The sequence below is a fragment of the Lonchura striata genome, chromosome 6 (assembly GCF_046129695.1).
Source record: "Lonchura striata isolate bLonStr1 chromosome 6, bLonStr1.mat, whole genome shotgun sequence".
In the NCBI taxonomy this organism is placed as follows: Eukaryota; Metazoa; Chordata; class Aves; order Passeriformes; family Estrildidae; genus Lonchura; species Lonchura striata.
The window spans coordinates 37823212-37840736 of record NC_134608.1 but is presented as its reverse complement, the minus strand read 5'-3'; the positions used below and the strand labels follow the sequence as shown (position 1 = coordinate 37840736).

Here is a 17525-nt window from a genome sequence, read left to right as displayed (position 1 = left end):
AGTTCAGTAAACAGCAAAATTAAAGATAAGGAAATGTTCACCCACCCCAGTAAATCCACATTAGACCCACACTCCAGCTCCTATCTGTGGGCAATATCCAGCAACTGTGTGAAGATAAAAATGATCTGGCTGTTCTCTCATACAGCTAAATTGTGCTTTTCAGCAAATATGAACCAAACTGTCCTCTCCAGAGTGCCTTTCATCTTCTTAGAGCAGAAGACAAAACAACTCCTCCTTAAAATGTTCAGAGCTTGACTAGCCACCTTCTTGTGACCAGACTGTTGCTTATGTGACATGGGTTTGGGGCTGTTTGCTGAGATGTGCTCTTGGTGTCTGGGGTAGATTTTTGTGACTCTGAACCTGTAGGGGGCAGAATCCTTGTCCCACCTGAAGCAGTAACGAAATCAGCTCTCTGCCCAGTTTTCCCTGGGTAAAAAGTAACAATCAGGAACTCGGGCTCCTTACTAAGGACACTGTTAAAAGGGAAAAGATGATGCATGGTGCATCTTATAAGTGGCCGCTGAACACACTAAGACAAACCATGCTTGGTCAATGCTTGTTTGTGCTGCAATTAGAGTGGAATAATACATTTTGCACATGGTGTGGTCCAAATTTCTCATAGAGATCGGTGTTGTGGAGCTGGGCAAAGCTCAGGAGCCAGCCCCAGCCTGATTGTAATTGTGAGGCACAGCAGTCCTTTGAAACTGCATTTGAGTGCAGGGCTGGAAAGGGCCTCCTGACTCATGTCCACTTACCGTCTATTTTAGACAACTTTGTCATCTAGCAGTTTTCACAAACAAGACATGTTCAGTCTCCAGGGGAAGGGATTGTCCTCACAGTGTTCCATCTGCTAACCTCTTCAGAACCTTCTCTGATGAAAAAAAAAAACTGTTTTCTAACCTGTCTTGAATTTTGTCCGACTCACACCCACTTAATTTTTGTCCAAAATTGCTCCTTTGTTTAAAAAGCTTATTTTCTATCCCTAGCATGTGCAAGCAGAGAATCTCATTACAAGGTTAGCCAGTGTCTATGTCTCAACTTCTCCTTGGAATTCATCCCAAACTGCAGAGAGTGATGGTTACAAGTATTGGACCTCCTGGCTCCATAGGATTAGCAGTGAATCTCACAAAATAAGAGAGATTTCAGAAATTCTTGGGGTGTCCAAAGAAGCTAAGAGTGCTGATCCCCTCTAGGACAAATTAGAGGGACTACTCTGCTGTCCCAGCATCCCTGTTCCTCTCAGGCAAGGGTATGCATCAAAGAGGATTCTGCCATAGCTGGTGACACTTTTAAAGTCACTTGTTTGCCAGCCATATTTGGCCAAAGTTTAGACAGGGTGAGAAGAAAGCAAATTTCCATGTTTTCATGACAAAATACATTTTAACATAGCAAGATCTCTTTGCTCATTTAGTTTAAAAGCCCATCTGTTTTCAGCCTCCCCAAACTCTAAGGACGCACCCCTCCCCTTTGCAATGCCTCTCCAATCCCCAAGCCTTAAAGTCTTGCAGGTTGTCATTGCTGAATTGAGGCAGCTATTTAAATTAGGGATGGGAACTCCATTGATGCTCTGTGCCTCACAGATACAGAAGAGATCAACCCAGCTCTGAGGAGTTTATTAGCTGATGCAAGCATGACCCCATGCCATCTAAACCTCCAGGAAGCAAGTCAGATTGATGCTCCACTGATAAACATATCAGCAGCTGAGGAGCTGTGCACGGTGCAGCTCCCATAATTACTGACTCTGGTTCAAAGGCTTTTATGCAAAGGAACAATGGGCACCAAAACAGTTTTGTAGCCTGTTATGCACTGCAGTGTCTTGCTGTGAAGGAAAGGCTTGCCCTGTCAGAGAAGCATGCTTTTCATGTCCCTGTCCTCTTCCCAGCACAGAGGTAATAATTCCTGTTGGTAAGGAGGATATTGTCCACCTTTTAAGAACAGAAGCCAGGGATGAACCTGCTGGCTAAGGAGATGAAGAAAAGGTTTTAGTAAAAAAGGAAGTGCCAAGCAAAATAATGTTCTTCTTGTTGCAAATCTGTCCCTATTATCAAAGGATTTCCCTGTCACCAGCAGTGCCTGGGATGGAGCTGACAGCTCATTTGTTTTGCCTTCACTGCCAGCAGTGGAGCACATCTGTGCATGTTATTAAGTAGCATGCAGAAGCCATTTACATTTTTTCCTCATGTCCATTTTTCCTCTTTTCTCACCGAGTTGAGGTGCTGCCTTTGAAATTGTCTGTGTTCAGCATCATCGGGGAAACTGTGGGATGTGAGCTGCTGCCCAGCCAGACCCTGCCATCCCAGGGTGTTCTCACCTACATCAGAATCAGCTTCTTCTTGTGCAACTCTGCAATCAGCCATCCATATTATGACTGGGCACCTTCCTTACACCCAGAGCAGTATCTACTTTACAAGGGAATGCTTTGTGTAGAGCATTCATGCCCTGCTCACTCAGCAGTGCTGAGGCAGGACTCTCTGTGCAGCATGTCATATATGGAGTGAGTCCCTCCAAGATGCTTTCCAGCCTTTATGAAAGGCAGGCCTTTTTCCACTTCTCTGGGTTGCTTAGAAATCTGATCTTTGTACACAAAACTAGATTATCCCTTAGAGTCTTTCATATCTTTACTGAGATGCGCCTTATTTTTAGTCAGTTGCTTTCCTTCCTGCTCATTTTTCCTTTTTGACCCCAGAATAGCAAAGCAGTGTATTTGCACAGCAGACAGAGCTATAGAAAGTGCATCCATGTTATTGCAGAAGAGCAGAATTCTGCCTGCTTGGAGGGCAAGGGAAGAAATAAAAGGGCAGTGATCCTCTTGGAGTTATACCAGCAGGCTCCTAAAATTCATACTTTTCCAAACTCATTTCATAGTGTGGCAGGTATGATGCGAAATGCTCTGCTTCCTGACCAGCCAGAGAGGTTGTGATGGAAGTCACGATGGAAGTGCAACTTTAAACCACCAGACTTCTTTTGCTCTCCTGTAAATGCTTGCTTGGATCTCTGGAGGTACAGGCAGACTGGTAGGCCAGGGTCACCTCTGAGAGGTTGACACTGACTTCAGTGGTAAGGATGCCTACAGCTAAAATTCAGGAGTGTGTGTTGGCAGGCTGAGCTGAATAACATAAACATTAATTAGTTACTAATAGTAACATAGTATCTACTTCATATTGTGCATAACACTAATTTTCACTTTTCTTCCAAGTGCTGCAACTTGCTGGAACTCAATTTCTTCTCTGGGGCATATATTCATATTTCTTTAGAATATTTCTGGCAAATATTCCAATGCAGATTTTTGTTATGAGCTACACTGAACCCCAGGATTTCTGTAGGACAGAAAGCTTCCCCTCTAGGAAACCATGAATTCTTTCTCTCATATATAAAAGAAGGAGCATGGTGTGTTCACCTCTGAGAAATCTCTTTTCCCACAGACACAAGGGATTTTGAAAGAGATATCCTTCCAGCCAGGGCTCTGATGGTATCAGAGCTGCAAAGGCTGAAGGTGCAACTTGTTTCTTTTTAGCAGGAAGGCAAGAATCATGAAGATGACTAAATCAGGAATGGTCAGTGTTGTTGGGTCTTTTCCAGGGTTCATAAAGACTCACTGATGCAAACAGGCCTGTGATCCAGGAGTCCTGGTTGCATTGCAATGGGTTATCACCAAAATGGGACTGTTCCACACAAAAATCCATTGAAAAAAAAAATACTCTATCAAAACGTGAAAATGTTGGTTAGATAATTCCTGGCCAGTACCAGCCTGTTACCCTTTTATCAGTCACACTGTGTGAGATGAAAAGGCAGGTATGCAGAGTACATGAGGCTGCGCAGTAGCTGGCGCTTGCTCCCTGCCAGGAGAGTTTCCCAAGAGCAGAATGACCAAAGGCAACAGCTGAGGTCTCCAGTCAAAGGAGATATCTGGAAGAACCTTGCAGGGGGAAGCGATCTTGCAATGAGTCATCCTAGGCTCAGGTCTGATATCCCTGCCCAAAGAGGCAAAGGTAATTGCCTCTGATTAATGCTGGCAAACTTCTGTGAACTCTGATGAGGATATGAAAGGACTGACATGTCTCTTTGAGATGGGGGTAAGATAGAGTACAGCCAAGTGTGGGAAGAAAATTAAGCTGAGATGTAGTTTTTAATTACCAATAAAGCCATGCTCTAGAATAGAGGGTTGGGAACAGGACTCAGTCTCTTCCTACTCTTTTGTGATCCTTGATGTATAGAAAGGAGTTTAGAGAAGAGCACCCCAAGATTTCTGTAGAGTCCCATTTGTAGCATTTAAATGCTTGCGATGCCCCCTCACCCTTTCTTGCTCAGAGGCTGTAATTATTTAGACAACATATGTAGCCAGAGGTTTCTGGTGGATGCCAATAAAACATGGAAGGGCAGCATCAGTGAAGTCAGCACTGATATTTAGCAGAAGAAAAACTGTATCTTTACTGGCTGTTTATGTGAATGAGGCAGGAAGAAGGCTGTACTCCAGCGTGTGCTGTTTCCTCTTGATGAACATCCCAGGTGCTCAGCAGCCGTGCTCTGGTCTCACTTCTGGAAGAGGGAGAGGGGAATGGTCCAAGCCATGCCTGACAGCAGGTGGCAAGGCTTTCATGCCCCTTGGGTTCATGTGTTTGCACCTCAGTCTGGAGGCATGGTGGGAGCTTGGTGGTGGTGACCTTGTTCATCCAGCCACATTGAGTATCATGACAGCAGCACAGACTTCAGTGTGGGTTTTTACATGACTGCCCAGGCCACCAGCTGCTTACCCAGAGACCTTGGCCTTCTTGGAAGCCTGTGCTGCTCATCAGCTGCTTTTGCCTACTAAAGTCTGCAGAGGTGTCTCAATATTCAGAATGCCTCTTCCTCCTCTGCCCCTCCTAAAAATGATAAACTCAGAATGGGATGCTCATAATTAAAGCTAGTTCAGACTCTTGTTCTGGAAGAGTTCCTGCTGCTGCTGGGTTCCTGGACTTCCTTTGTGGTATCCTATCATCCACATGGGCTGTGGCTGTGCTCAGATAGTTCTGCCTGTGCTACAGGCATCACCTGAAAGAAGCAGAACAGACACGAATGTCCCATATTCTGCTCTTGGGCCCATCTCTTTATTTTATCTGGGGACTTGGTGGCTCTGTGAAGATACCATATTTCAGTCTTCCTCCTCTCCTACCACATCATCAAGGTGGCATATGCACTATTTAAGTAGCAATAGGCATAGAGCTTCCTTTTAATCATCTCCTAACTTTGCAGAACATAGGACTCATGTTTCCTTCAACAGCACTAAATTGGGAGATATTTGCTCCCAATGAATACTGATTCTCCCTTAATTACCTGAACCCCAGAGCTGGAGGTAAAAAGCAAGAGAATTTGATTTTCCAGTTCTCTCTGGAAACTCACAGAAGGCAATAATGGACACATTTCAGGACTTTTATTGCATTTTGAGGACCATGAGAAGAAGTATTGTGATGTTCCTGGCAATAACCCTTCCCCTGCTATGGTACCCTGTGTGTTAATAAATGTTTATCATATGCCATGAAGGGGAAGTAACTCCATTTTGCAAATAGAAAAGGGAAGTCATTCACCCAAAACTGCACAGGGAAATTATGTTAAAGCCTGGGATAGTATTTCCAGGTTTCTGATGACCTAAATTATATTTAGACTTACCTTCTCCCTCAACATGTAATGCAGTATCTTTATTATCCAAAAACAGATGTTTGGAGATAGTGAGTAAGTGCACCGCATGTAAAGCTAGGATACTGCCATTACTGGTACTCACAAGGCAGGCAGGCACTGCAGGAAGTCCTCTTCCTCCCAAAGTATGGTTGTATTTTATTAGCACAGTCCCTGTATTTCAGGTTTAGTATCCTTTGATAGTTTTGTACATGTAAGACTTTACTGTTAGATGCTAATAATTTGTTATTCTACAAATCTATTTGGCTTATAAGAAAAAAACCAAATCATCCTGCAGAAGATATCACAACATTAGATATCCTCTCCTACCCTCCCTTCAAATTATACACTGCTGCCCAGATAATATTCCAGGGTGGCTGACATCTTTCATCTGCTCTGTGTTATTAAAACCCCTTAGCAAGTGGAATGAAAATTTCTCTGTGCTATGTATAGCTCTGTATGTACAACTGTTCACAGCTGGGAGTACAGCCTGCGTACCCACACTTGGATCTTTATGGTTTAGGTTTTGCAAGCCTTTTTTTCCCATGCCTGCCAAGACTCTGGCTGGCTGGTGGCATTGGCACTCCGTAAGAAGCCTGCTGCTCTCCTTTCCTGGCAGAGGTTTCACAGGGTTTCAAAGTCTCCCTCCACTGCGGTTATTAAAGGCTTTTGTTTATCTTGTGAAATCTGCCCCGTGAATGCTGACACTGACTGAAGTGCTGGGAGAGTTTCCCTGACTCTTCTCTCTGTCTCTCACGGGTCTATTCCCATGAAAATGATCTCAGGTGTGCTGTGCGTCACCAGTCTGCCCCGGGCGCTCCCTGGCTTACTGGCAGGGAAGATGAATGCGCTCTTTCTGAAGCGCTGCCCGTGGCCGGGTGCTCCTCCAGCCCCGGCTCTGCGGAGAGCCGTCACAGAGGCTCCGGCCGCGCGGGCACCCGCTGTCCCCGGGCGCACGCCGCTCCCCAGGCGGGCTGCCCCGCAAAGGGCTCCTGCGGGAGAGCAGCGAGGGCTCTGGATACCATCCGAAACCCATGTGCGCTGCCTGGGCAGCATTTTCCCAGCCTCTCTCCCATCCAGCCCTGCAGGGATGCAGCCTCTGATGGGAAAACCAAATCCTCCCACGATTAGCTCTCCTTCAGCACGTGATGCTGACTTTCTCCTTTGGAAGAGAAAGGATCTCGAGTCTGTAGGGCTGAGGTGTTGACCTGCCTTTCAAGGGAGATCTCAGCTAGATGCTTGCCGATTCCAGCTAGATCTGTGTCCCTGCTGCCACTGAGCAACGTAACCAGGTGTTTACCTGGAGAAGCAGAGAGTTAAGCTCGGTGGCAGTGAGATGCTTGTGAGGGTGGTGGAGGAAGGGACAAGCCCACGGCTTGAGCGCCCTGAGCTCCTGGCATGGCACCACCAGCACCACCATTCATATTTAGGTAACTGCTTGACAATCACCAGGGCTGTCCCCACCAAGAAATTCCACCATGCCACCAACACAATGATTGGCAGTGCAGCCACAGGAAGGGGGCTTTGCTGTCTGTGATTGATTTGCTAAACTATGCTCTCTTCCACAGGAGGTCGAGTTCTTCCAGCCTTACCACCAGCAGAGTAAAGTTCCATGGGTGGGCTCCTGTTGCCAGCTGGGGGAGCAGCAGGCACCAGGCCTAGCTCTGAGGCTGCCACTGCAGTACTTCCTTCTGCACTGAAAGCCTGGGGAAGGTTTCAGCAGTGCCTGGCTCACTTTCTGAGAAAACAAGGAAAGGGAGCTTTACCCTAGACCCTGGGAAGCCCGTGTATTTTCATTGTATTTTAATTTTAAGAGATTGTCTGCCCCGCCCAAGATTATCTCATGGGAAAGAAAAGCCTGGCTCAGTGACTCGTGGTGAAACTTGTCCCACAGCCAAATTTCTTTGCACCTGATGTTCCTCCATAGCAGCAGAAACCAGAGTATTTCAGTTCACAACACTGCCCTAGGGGTAGTGCTGGGGATAAGGGGTTGGAGGAGGAGGATGGGAGCCACATCTCCTGCTCCTCTAGAACAAGTCCTGCAAGTTTGGATGCTGAGCAGCTCAGTCTGGGAGCTGGAAAGGGCATGGTGTCACCCTGGGAATGAGGATCACATGGGGCTGCAGTAAAGGGAACCTGTCTCAGGGATAAGTTGAGACATACCCTGCCCTCTTGTGCAATAGGTCTTTGCAAGTACAATGCTGTATTTATACGGTGGGAATGGGGAGCCCAGGGCTGGACTCTGCAGAGGCATGAGTAAGCAGCTTCCAGGAGGCCCAGGTGCCAGCTGGGCCAGCTCTTTAATTCCTTTTCTGGGAGCAGATGCAGACAAAGTGCTGGGTCTCAGCCAGTATTCTCCAGTACAGGAAGGACAGTCTTAGAGCCATATTGCAAAGTTCAAGTGGTTTCTTTGGAAAAATGCTTTATCTCCCAGGCTCACTACAGAGTGATTTAGCACAGTCAAAGAGAGGCAATGATGTAAATCACTCAAGATGTACAAGCAGACCATATGACCAAGGCAGAATCCTGGGCAAAAAGGACCTTCAGCAGAATGGAAGAGCAGTAGTTCAGTTAGCACACAAGCTGTGAGGAGACAAACATTCCTTGTGGTGACAGCATCTGTTTGAGCAGTGCCTCTGTTCCCTTCTGCTCTTGTGGTGTTCCCATGCTGCTCTTTGAGAGACTCCAGAAAGGACCATGGGAAAAGATCATTCTAACCCAAATTAGGGGCAGGAATGCATTAAGAGCAGAGTTGAAGCAGGTTACCTATTGGCCACTACTGAGAAGGTTACCTATTTGCCAGTGAGAAAAGTCAAACCAACCCCTGCTTCCAAGCTGGGCCTAATTGATAAATAACGTTGAACCCAGAGCAATCTGAAGAAAAAGCTGGTTAGCACCTGAGGATTAAATTGGGGAGTGTTAAGAAAGTGATAAGGTTGTTAATGTAATTACACCCTCTCAGGAAATGGGGGGAGGATGCCATTGTGAGGTAATTGCATTTCAGCAGGATTCCTCCTGCTGGGCTCATGTCAGCTCCTGACCTGGTAATAGTTCAGCCTGTCCCTTCAAAATAAATAAGATGTAACCTACAGAGCATAAAGATCTCCAAAAGGACCTTCAGACTTGCCTTTTCAGTGCTGGAAGGAGGATGTGCTGAATCAGATGAAATTTGGTATTACTTTGGGGTTTAATTCCCAGTCAGGGTTCAGTGGAAGCTGAGGGAAGTGTTACTAGCTGAAAACCTTTTTGGCACAGTTAAGCCCATTTAGGATGCGACATCTACAGAGAAAAGAAACGAAAGGGTCCTTTCCATACTGTGTTTTTACTGTTGCTGACATCCAAGCTCAGGTCCTTTGGAGATGGTAGCTGAGAGTGGCAGCAAGCACACTGGCTTAATGTGGATTTACAAAACATGGTGCATATCTGTACTGAAGTACTTGTACTGTTACCTATGCTGGGTCTCAACCAGCATTCTCCAGTATAGGAAGGGCAGTCTTCCTTATCAGTTACTCTGTTGGATGCAAGGATATGCAGGAATCTGCTATCCAGGATCCAAGTCAGAGCCCTGAGCAAGAAAGAAGGTACTAGAGAGTTTCTACCCTGTAGGAATGTTGGTGCTTTTAGCATTTGATGCTGAGCTTTGTGCTATGGAACAAATCAGATCAACTAATCATAAGGATCCTTTTTGGAAGAAACTAAGCAGCACTTGTGAGGAATTGTGCTGGCCTAGCAATGGACTGGACTAGCTTCACCCAGCCTGGTGTGGTGGTTTGTGTTAGCAACAGTCTCCCAGGAGCTCCTCTGTTCTCTCAGCAGCATCTGAAAATACAGGTTGGTCAAGCAGCACTGCAAGGCAGAAACAAGCCCAGACTCTACCAAAGCCAGGTAGTAGCACAGATCCAGTACTGCACCGTAAGAGGATGAGAGTAAGGCTTTACAGACACCTCAGGTGGCTTTGGTAGGAAACTCCATTTAATGAGATAGATTCACCTCCCCACACCCAGGAGTTCAGCTTTGTTCACGGATTTCAGGGAGTTTTAGAGTGCTTATTGTGCATATGACAGGATATGGCTCAGTGGAATGACTCACTCCCTGTAAAGTTAATTCACACTTTGCTGCTATTTCCATTCACAGGTGCTTCTGTAAGATTTAGTGCCAGGAAGTTACAAAGCTGGGAGCCAGCTCCAAATACTCCCATAGGTTACGTTATATCTAGTAAACCATGGTTCTCTATAAGGAGAGTGTGACTGCGGACTTGGTAAATAACCATGCCCCCTCCCCCTCAAAAAAACCCCAAACAAATCCTAACAACCCCAACAACCTCCTCACCCAAAACACAAGTTCCCAAGTCATGTTTTATTGGTAGTCATTTCCTATTCGCTTCTAATTTCTGAATTTTCTCATTACCTCTGCTACTCTGTTTTTTGTCCATTTTCTTTCCTAGCTCTCTGCTGAACCACCACACTCCTCCCTCAGCAACCTCACTTTCCAGCCCTCTGACTTTGGAGCAGCAATGGGGCTCCACATCTGGACTGTCAGGAGCCCTGTCTGTAATACTGAAGATAGGCCTACAAGGGTTAGTCCTATGAGCTGTCTTGGATGGAGCCCTTGCATCCTATGTAGCACAGGTAAAATTTTTCAGCACTTGAGCAGTGTTAAACTGCCAAGGTAAATTAAGTGAAACTGGTGGCTCAACTACCCATCAGCCTAATGACAGAGCAGCATGCTGTCATTAAGGTGCCAGATGCATGTCCTGCATGGGCTTGGCTCAGTGAGTGCTGGGAGGGCTTCCTGACTGGTCCCTGGAGAGTGGCTTCTGGGGAGAAGCATTGAAAGCCCTGGATGTTTGCTACTCCATCCCCCTCAGCAGCCTCCATACTGAGTGGCTGCTGAGGTAGAAAAAGATTAACTGAGGTAACAGAAGAAACCTGCAAAGTTTCAGCTATGAAGGGACTTTTACCATTGCTAGTGGGGGTTAGGACATGGAGTGAGAAGTGGGGCTATTTCCCTGTTATGCTTTTTGTCAGTAAAATGGAGTAACTCCCTCTCCATATTAAAGCCCAACTTAATTTGCAGTGACAAAATTACAAACACGAATTGTGGACATTAAAAAAATTTATTTCAACAACTTTTAGACACAATCATATAGAACAAAAGTAGCTCTCAGTACAGTTTGTTTTCCAGAATGAAATAACCCCTGTTTCATACAAAGTTACTGCAGGTCAGCCCTTGCTGTCCTCAGCAGGAAGGAGGCTGGTGCTCTTTCCACCTGTGGATTTGCTCCACAGGGATATGGCATGCTCTCTGGCAGGTCACACCACAGCCCTTGGTCTCACAGGCTAAAGAAATGTGTAAAGACCCAACAGACAAACTGAACTATGATACAGCAAAGGTGCCTGTACAGGTAGGATATGCACACAGGGATGCATTGCTGAGTGAGAGCTTTGTCAGGAAATGGAGTCCTACCTAGACTTGTGTCAGACATGTCACTTCTAATTACTGTCTCTGTGCTCACCATCTCTTAGAACTCCTCACTGGACTCAAATGGCATTTCAGTTGGAGGAGTCCTTTCAACATTCAGCTCATTTTGCTGCACCATCCTTGTCAGGTCTCTGAGCCTTACCTTAGAAGCAGCTCCAAGGCTGTGGGCCACTTCCCTTCACAGGAACACCTCACCTCTTTCATCCTGCAATACTGCCCAAGGAGACAGCAGTCTTGTTTCACATCCTGGGAACTATACAAGCTGCACTATTAAAAAAACAGCTGGCTGTCAGAGATGTTGGGAGGCATTTGTTTGGAGCCAGACTGCATTAGTCACATTTGCCTTGCTACAGGCTTGCTAGCTCACCTATGCTTGCTTTTGGTCTAGGGCAAACCATCCACAGCTATTTCTCTTTCTGTCACATTACTCCAGAGTGTTCCCAAAGTGACGGCCTGTAGCCAGATGTAGAGAACTCCCTGAGTATCAAAAACATTGCTTGACAGATGTATCACGCTCTCTGCTACATAAACCAAAATGAAATGTCTCTGCAAAAGAGGATTTATAAATTGATTCAAGTTCTGTAATAAAATATAATAAAATGTGAATAGACTCTCTGAGATATTAATCCCCTGAGAAACAGGTGAGAGGGGAAGGGAGTGTAACTTAAGGAATTATTTTCTCCAGCATAAACTTCATGGATTTCCTTTGCTTTTGATTTCAGCAGATCAAGCAGTGACTTTTAAAAAAGGGAAGCATAACAAAAAGAAGCCCTGAGTCCTGTGTTCCTGTTCTGCAGCCTCAGGAAGAACAGTACAAGGTACATTCCATTCTTCTGTGTAGATCTGAAATGGAGGATTTTAGTAATGGAGAGAAACTCTCTCTCACTATAACCCCCTCCTTTTGATTCAGAACTGAATGTATGGACAATATTACTTTGAAATTCATATCACTAGTAAAGCTTTCAGGTCTCTAAAGGTTATCCTGCATATTAGCATCTCAACTAAGTAGAATCACAACTTTAATTTAACGACATTCATTCTTATTTCCTTCTCCATCTACCTTTCTTCATTCCATCTTTCTCCTTTCAATTTGCTTCCTTTTCTTCCTTCTCTCTCCATGTATATTTGACCCCTTGGTAGTGGTATAAACCCTTTGCTGACACAGTTTTTTCTCTGCTAGACAGAGCCACACCTCACTCTTCCTCACCTCTTTTTCTTTCGAAACACCACACACACAAAAGGCCTTTCAAAGTTGGTCTCTAGGTCCACAACTACCTCTTAGGATAGGACTGAAACACTTGCACCCAGCAGACTAGAGAGTCCTCTCAGAGAAGGTTTTGCTCAAAATATTACTGTTGCTCCCAGTACATTTTCTCTTCAGCCTGCTAATGACCTTTATTTAGGAACTAACTTCTCAAGAGTACTCCTAGTGCAGGGCCTTTAAGAAAGAGTGCTGCTTTTTCACAGCCAAGTGAATTCTACCTATTTTGGCAAATGGAATCAGAGGGAACCCAAGTCTCATGTTACAAACTCTGCACCCCATGCCTGACCACATTGCAGTTGCATGTAACTGCTCCTGCCCTATTCTCTGCCATGTCTGTAAATCAGCCAAAATAAAGGCTGATTTCAGAAGTCCCTCATGTTTATTATGTGCATCAGAACTCTGAAACTGAGATTCAACCAGAAAACTGGCAATTTTGAACAATGTAAGGAACATGCCTGTTCTAGGGTACTGAGTCTTGATGTACTAAAGGCTCCCGTTAGTCTGGGACACTACAGACATGTCCAGCAGGTATTACAGCTGCCTGGACCATTCCACACATCTCAGCACAATGGAAATCTAGTTCATGTCTCCTTGGCATCTGATACTGTACCCAGCAAGAGACAGGTTTCCAAGCCCAGCAGCTTATCATACCCTCCTTGCTGGGGCCATAGGAGCAGTCACTCCAAGAAGGTGCAGAGCCAATACTGGCATTGGGCGTTTCTTTTCCCCTCCCTCAAAGCAACTTCAGACAAAGCAAAAGAACTTCTTCCAGCGGCATTTAGAGAGAGTCTTGATGCCTTTGGCAGTCATCTTCTTCTCCTGACGTGCCTTGTGCTCAACACCACTGACAATGGCCATGTCAAAAACTTCTTTTAGGTTCTTTTGGGTCAGTGCTGAGCATTCCAGGTAGGCTTCAGCTCGGATTTTGTCAGCTAGACCTTCTGCCTGAGGCCGGGGCACAGGCTTCACATGGTAGCGATCCAGGCTGATGAGGACATTGACATCGTCCCGCAAGTCTGCCTGTGTGCCCACTAGCAGCACTGGTGCCCGGGGGTTGTGAGTTCGTATCTCAGGGATCCATTTCTCTGTAATGTTTTGGAAGGAGCTTGGGTTTACCACACTGAAGCAGACAAGGAAGACGTCGGTGTCAGGGTAACAAAGAGAGCGCAAACAGTCAAAGTCTTCCTGTAGAAAAGGGAGGGGAAAAAAAAAATCTTCACTGGACTGCTCTTCTAAGACTATGATGCTGCAGTAGCTTTTCTACAAGTTAACTAGGATAGCAACAGAGGCAGGGCATTGTACTGACTTTGTGGCCATGCCATATTTCAGACAAAAGTTTCAGAGTTGAGGACATCTGTCATTCACTTGTCTGTGACTGCCAGACCAGCAAATGGCTGGACCAGTGCATTTCCTTTCTTCCCAGTTAAACACCTCCTTCCTCAAAGCCTGAAAAGAATCCCTGTCCCACAGATCCAGAGTTGGCAGTTGCTTTGATAGAGCTTACCTGTCCAGCAGTGTCCCACAGCTGAATTCGGACCGGGGCTCCATCCACGAGGACTTGCACTGTAGAAGGAGAATAAAGGATGAGTCTAAAACAGTTGGCCAGCATGTACATGCACACTCATACAGGCTTTTCCTGAGTACTTTGGTTCATACCCTGCTGAACAGACTCACTGAAATCACATCTCCTCCTAGCTGAGCATCCTCCCAAACCTCACTAAGACTGTTGAAGCTTGCACTGGAAACATTAAGAGAACTGCAGCAGGCTTGTTTTTGTTAGCTTTCAGGTTTTCTGTGCTCGTCTCCATAATTTTGAAAGAATAGTTCCATGTTACTGGACAGCTGCTCCTCTAGACAAGAAGAGCCCTTAGCCAATCAGTTCCCTGACAACCACTTGTTCTTCTTCCACAACCCAAGAAAAAAGATAAGAATAAAACCAGAGAACTTTGGCAATTTGCTCCTATTTTCTTGGCCAAGCAAATTCAAATCAGTCTCTGTCAAACAAGCTATTGGAGATTTTTCCCATCCAGACCAGAGATTTGGCCTTAAAAAAAATTTTACATGAGTGTCCTAGCTAAGGAAAAACCCACCTTTGTAATGAAGAAACTATTAAGGAAACAGTGATGAGTGAAACCCCTTTCAGAGACTATCCACACACTGAAAAACTGCTGAGTTACACATGCAAGGTTTGCTCCCATTTCACTCCCTAATCACATTATGCCTTCATGTGGTATCAGCTGACTCAGACTGAGGGCTGGCAGGACCTCTGATGATAATTAAGAATTAAACTGTTAGATGTTTAAGTGCATGGACACAGCAGAAATTAGGCTAGGAACTGAGAAGAGGGGAAAAGGGATTGTGGAGCTGGAAATCACTTGAAAGCCCTGACAAGGTGGATGGAGCTGTGCTTGGGTGAATAGAGGCAGACATCATGGCTAAGGTGACAATGGCTGGCACTTGACATGAGTTAGCAAAACTCCACTGCTGTGTGCAGGTAGGAGGCTTTATTGTCCTTTTCATTTAAAAAAAACCCCAAAACCAAGCCAAAAAAAACCCCGAAATCCACAAACAAAAAAATCTCCCAACCAGAAGCAGGATCAATTGTTAGTGATTCTTGAAGTAATTTGTCAGGTGAGAAGTGACAGAAAAATAAGCTTTTGAAGGAGAGCACTCCTCCCTGAAAGCAGTCTGGGGGGAAAAGAAGACAAAAAGACAGACAAAAAGACAAAAAGACAAAAAGACAAAAAGACAAAAAGACAAAAAGACAAAAAGACAAAAAGACAAAAAGACAAAAAGACAAAAAGACAAAAAGACAAAAAGACAAAAAGACAAAAAGACAAAAAGACAAAAAGACAAAAAGACAAAAAGACAAAAAGACAAAGTTTGGTGGGAGACCAAGACTGGAAGAAAAATAAAGGGGTGGGTGCGTCCACCACAGTGCCACTCCTCGTGGAGTAGCTGAAAGTCATTGCTTCCGTGTGACTGGGAAACAGTTGGGCTGTTACCATATCTTTGCCCCAGAGGAGGAAGAGAAACCTGCTCCTGATCAAAGAACCTGCTAGATCCTGACTTGATCTTCAAGGCAGCAGGCATTTGACTTTCTAGTATCTGCTTTTCTCGTCTCACAAGTGCATAGAGAGAAGGAATTAGCATCTCTGAAATGTCTTGTCATCTTCAGAAGAAACTCGCCACATATATTACCTACTGCTCCAGCGTTTGCACAAAGTTTCATCCTATCTGTTGCTAGCTTGAGCTACGCTAGCAACTCTGCAACAGCTCTCCAAATACTGCCCTCACAAGGTCCACACCCTCAGGATGAGGATGGATCATGGTACAATAGCGAAGGGGCTGGCAGAACAGGATAGCCTGGTGGAGAAAGGTCACCGGGTACGTATTTCACTCAAGGCTGCTCTACCTGGCAGTGACACCTGGCAGGAGGTAGCAGCCAGACTACATCTGTATATGGCTGGGTCACCGTCCCAGAGACACCCCCCAATAATGCAACACCTTCTCCCATCTTGTTATTGGCATCACAGTCGTGTGACCAGGATTAAGGTTAGAATTTAAACTGCTAAGTTTTGCCAGCTGTTTCAATGGCAGGTATTCCCCAAAAGTGGAAGGAGTTGGGTTGAAATTTCTGAGCTAGATCCAGAAGCATAATATTTGGCTCCAGGAAAGGACTTTCTTCAGGCTTATCCAGGGTAAGTGTAGGAGTGGGAAGGAAAACTTGTCTGTTCTTCCATTTCCTCCCAATAAGCAGAAAGTAAACGTCACAAGACACATTTTTAATGTTTTTTATTTCTATCGGTTACAAATCCTGTGATCCAGACTGGAACTGAACCCATGTGCAGCTATCTTCAGATTACCTGCTGTTAATCAGGGTGTCTCATCTTGCCTTCACCTTTCTGGACCATTTTATTATGGATTTGCCCTTTCAAAATGTACAGTCTAATAATTACAGTAATCTCTTAGTCTAATCTATACACATTAATGCAGAGAGAGCAGGAACCTTTCCCTTGGAGGACTCATGATTCCTTACATCTGTGCACAAAGGGCTTCTAGACCATGAACAGTCCAGTTCCTTCAAGTGACTGTGGAATAGCTTGGAGAAAGTCAAGGTAAATCAACAGCTCTCAGAGTGAGCAGCTGAGGGGGGACATTCAAACAAAACACTCCCTCTAAGCACCCCTAAAACACATTAGATGTCTCATTCCTGGTCTGACTTGAGCGCATCTCTAATCTACCAATCTACATTGTCAAATAGTGCTGTGTTTCTTCATATCAAATGAAGATAAGAAATCTTTCAAAGGGCTTTGTATTCTCCTGGGGTTTATATTAGAAATTGGAGCCCAAAGGAAGAGGAGTGTAGAAGAACAAAGATAGCATTTACAAAAGTGGAAACTAATGAGAGCTCATCAGCTTGCAATTCTAGCCAGACTTATAAAGCTCATCAGCTTTTTGACAACCTCTGTTCAATGCTAACTTCACCAGACATGGAGGGAAAATTATGGCTTTCCTGAGTATCAGCTGAAGCTAAAATCACAGCGTTACACTGTCGGCTATTTCTGAAGCTGAAACCACCACAAACAATAAAAATACCAAAAAACGAAGCCCCCTCTATTTAGTCATGACAACACCACAAAACCTGGAAGCTGCCCAAGTTCATAGAACTTGCAAATCAGCGCGACACAGCTGCAGAACAGAGGACCTCCACCTGCAAAACCTCAAAAACCTCGGAGGAATCCCTGCAGGCTGCACCGCCCGCAGAGGCCCCGGTGCGCAGCCCCGCACGGGCAGCCGTGGCCCCGGGAGCGCTCGCCGCCATCCACCCCGGGACCCCGCTCCTCCCCACGCCGTGTCCCGAGGTTTCGCTGCTGCAGACTGGATCCTCCCGGCCGCCCCATGCCCCGCGCAGCCCGGGCGGGCACCTACCGGAGAAGGTGTCGAGGGCGGTGGGCTGGTACTCGTCGGGGTACCCGTTGGTGGTGTAGCTGACCACCAGGCTGGTCTTGCCCACGGCACCATCGCCCACCAGCACGCACTTGATTCCCAGCTCCGGGCCGCTGCCCCGGGGCGGGCTGTGTCTCCGTAGCGCGGGCGCGTAATCCAGGAGCTCCTGGGGAGGCAT

General features: G+C 45.8%; 1 protein-coding gene across 1 annotated transcript; it reads right to left on the bottom strand.

The window, feature by feature from the left end:
• Nucleotides 1–12975: 12975 nt before the first annotated feature.
• On the bottom strand, nucleotides 12976–17525 carry RHOV (ras homolog family member V). The gene is made up of 3 exons (XM_021533624.2): nucleotides 17330–17525; nucleotides 13902–13960; nucleotides 12976–13582 (listed from the first exon to the last, which is right to left on the bottom strand). The coding sequence occupies exons 1-3, from the start codon at nucleotides 17523–17525 to the stop codon at nucleotides 13142–13144; spliced, it is 696 nt and encodes a 231-aa protein (XP_021389299.1). The 3' UTR covers nucleotides 12976–13141.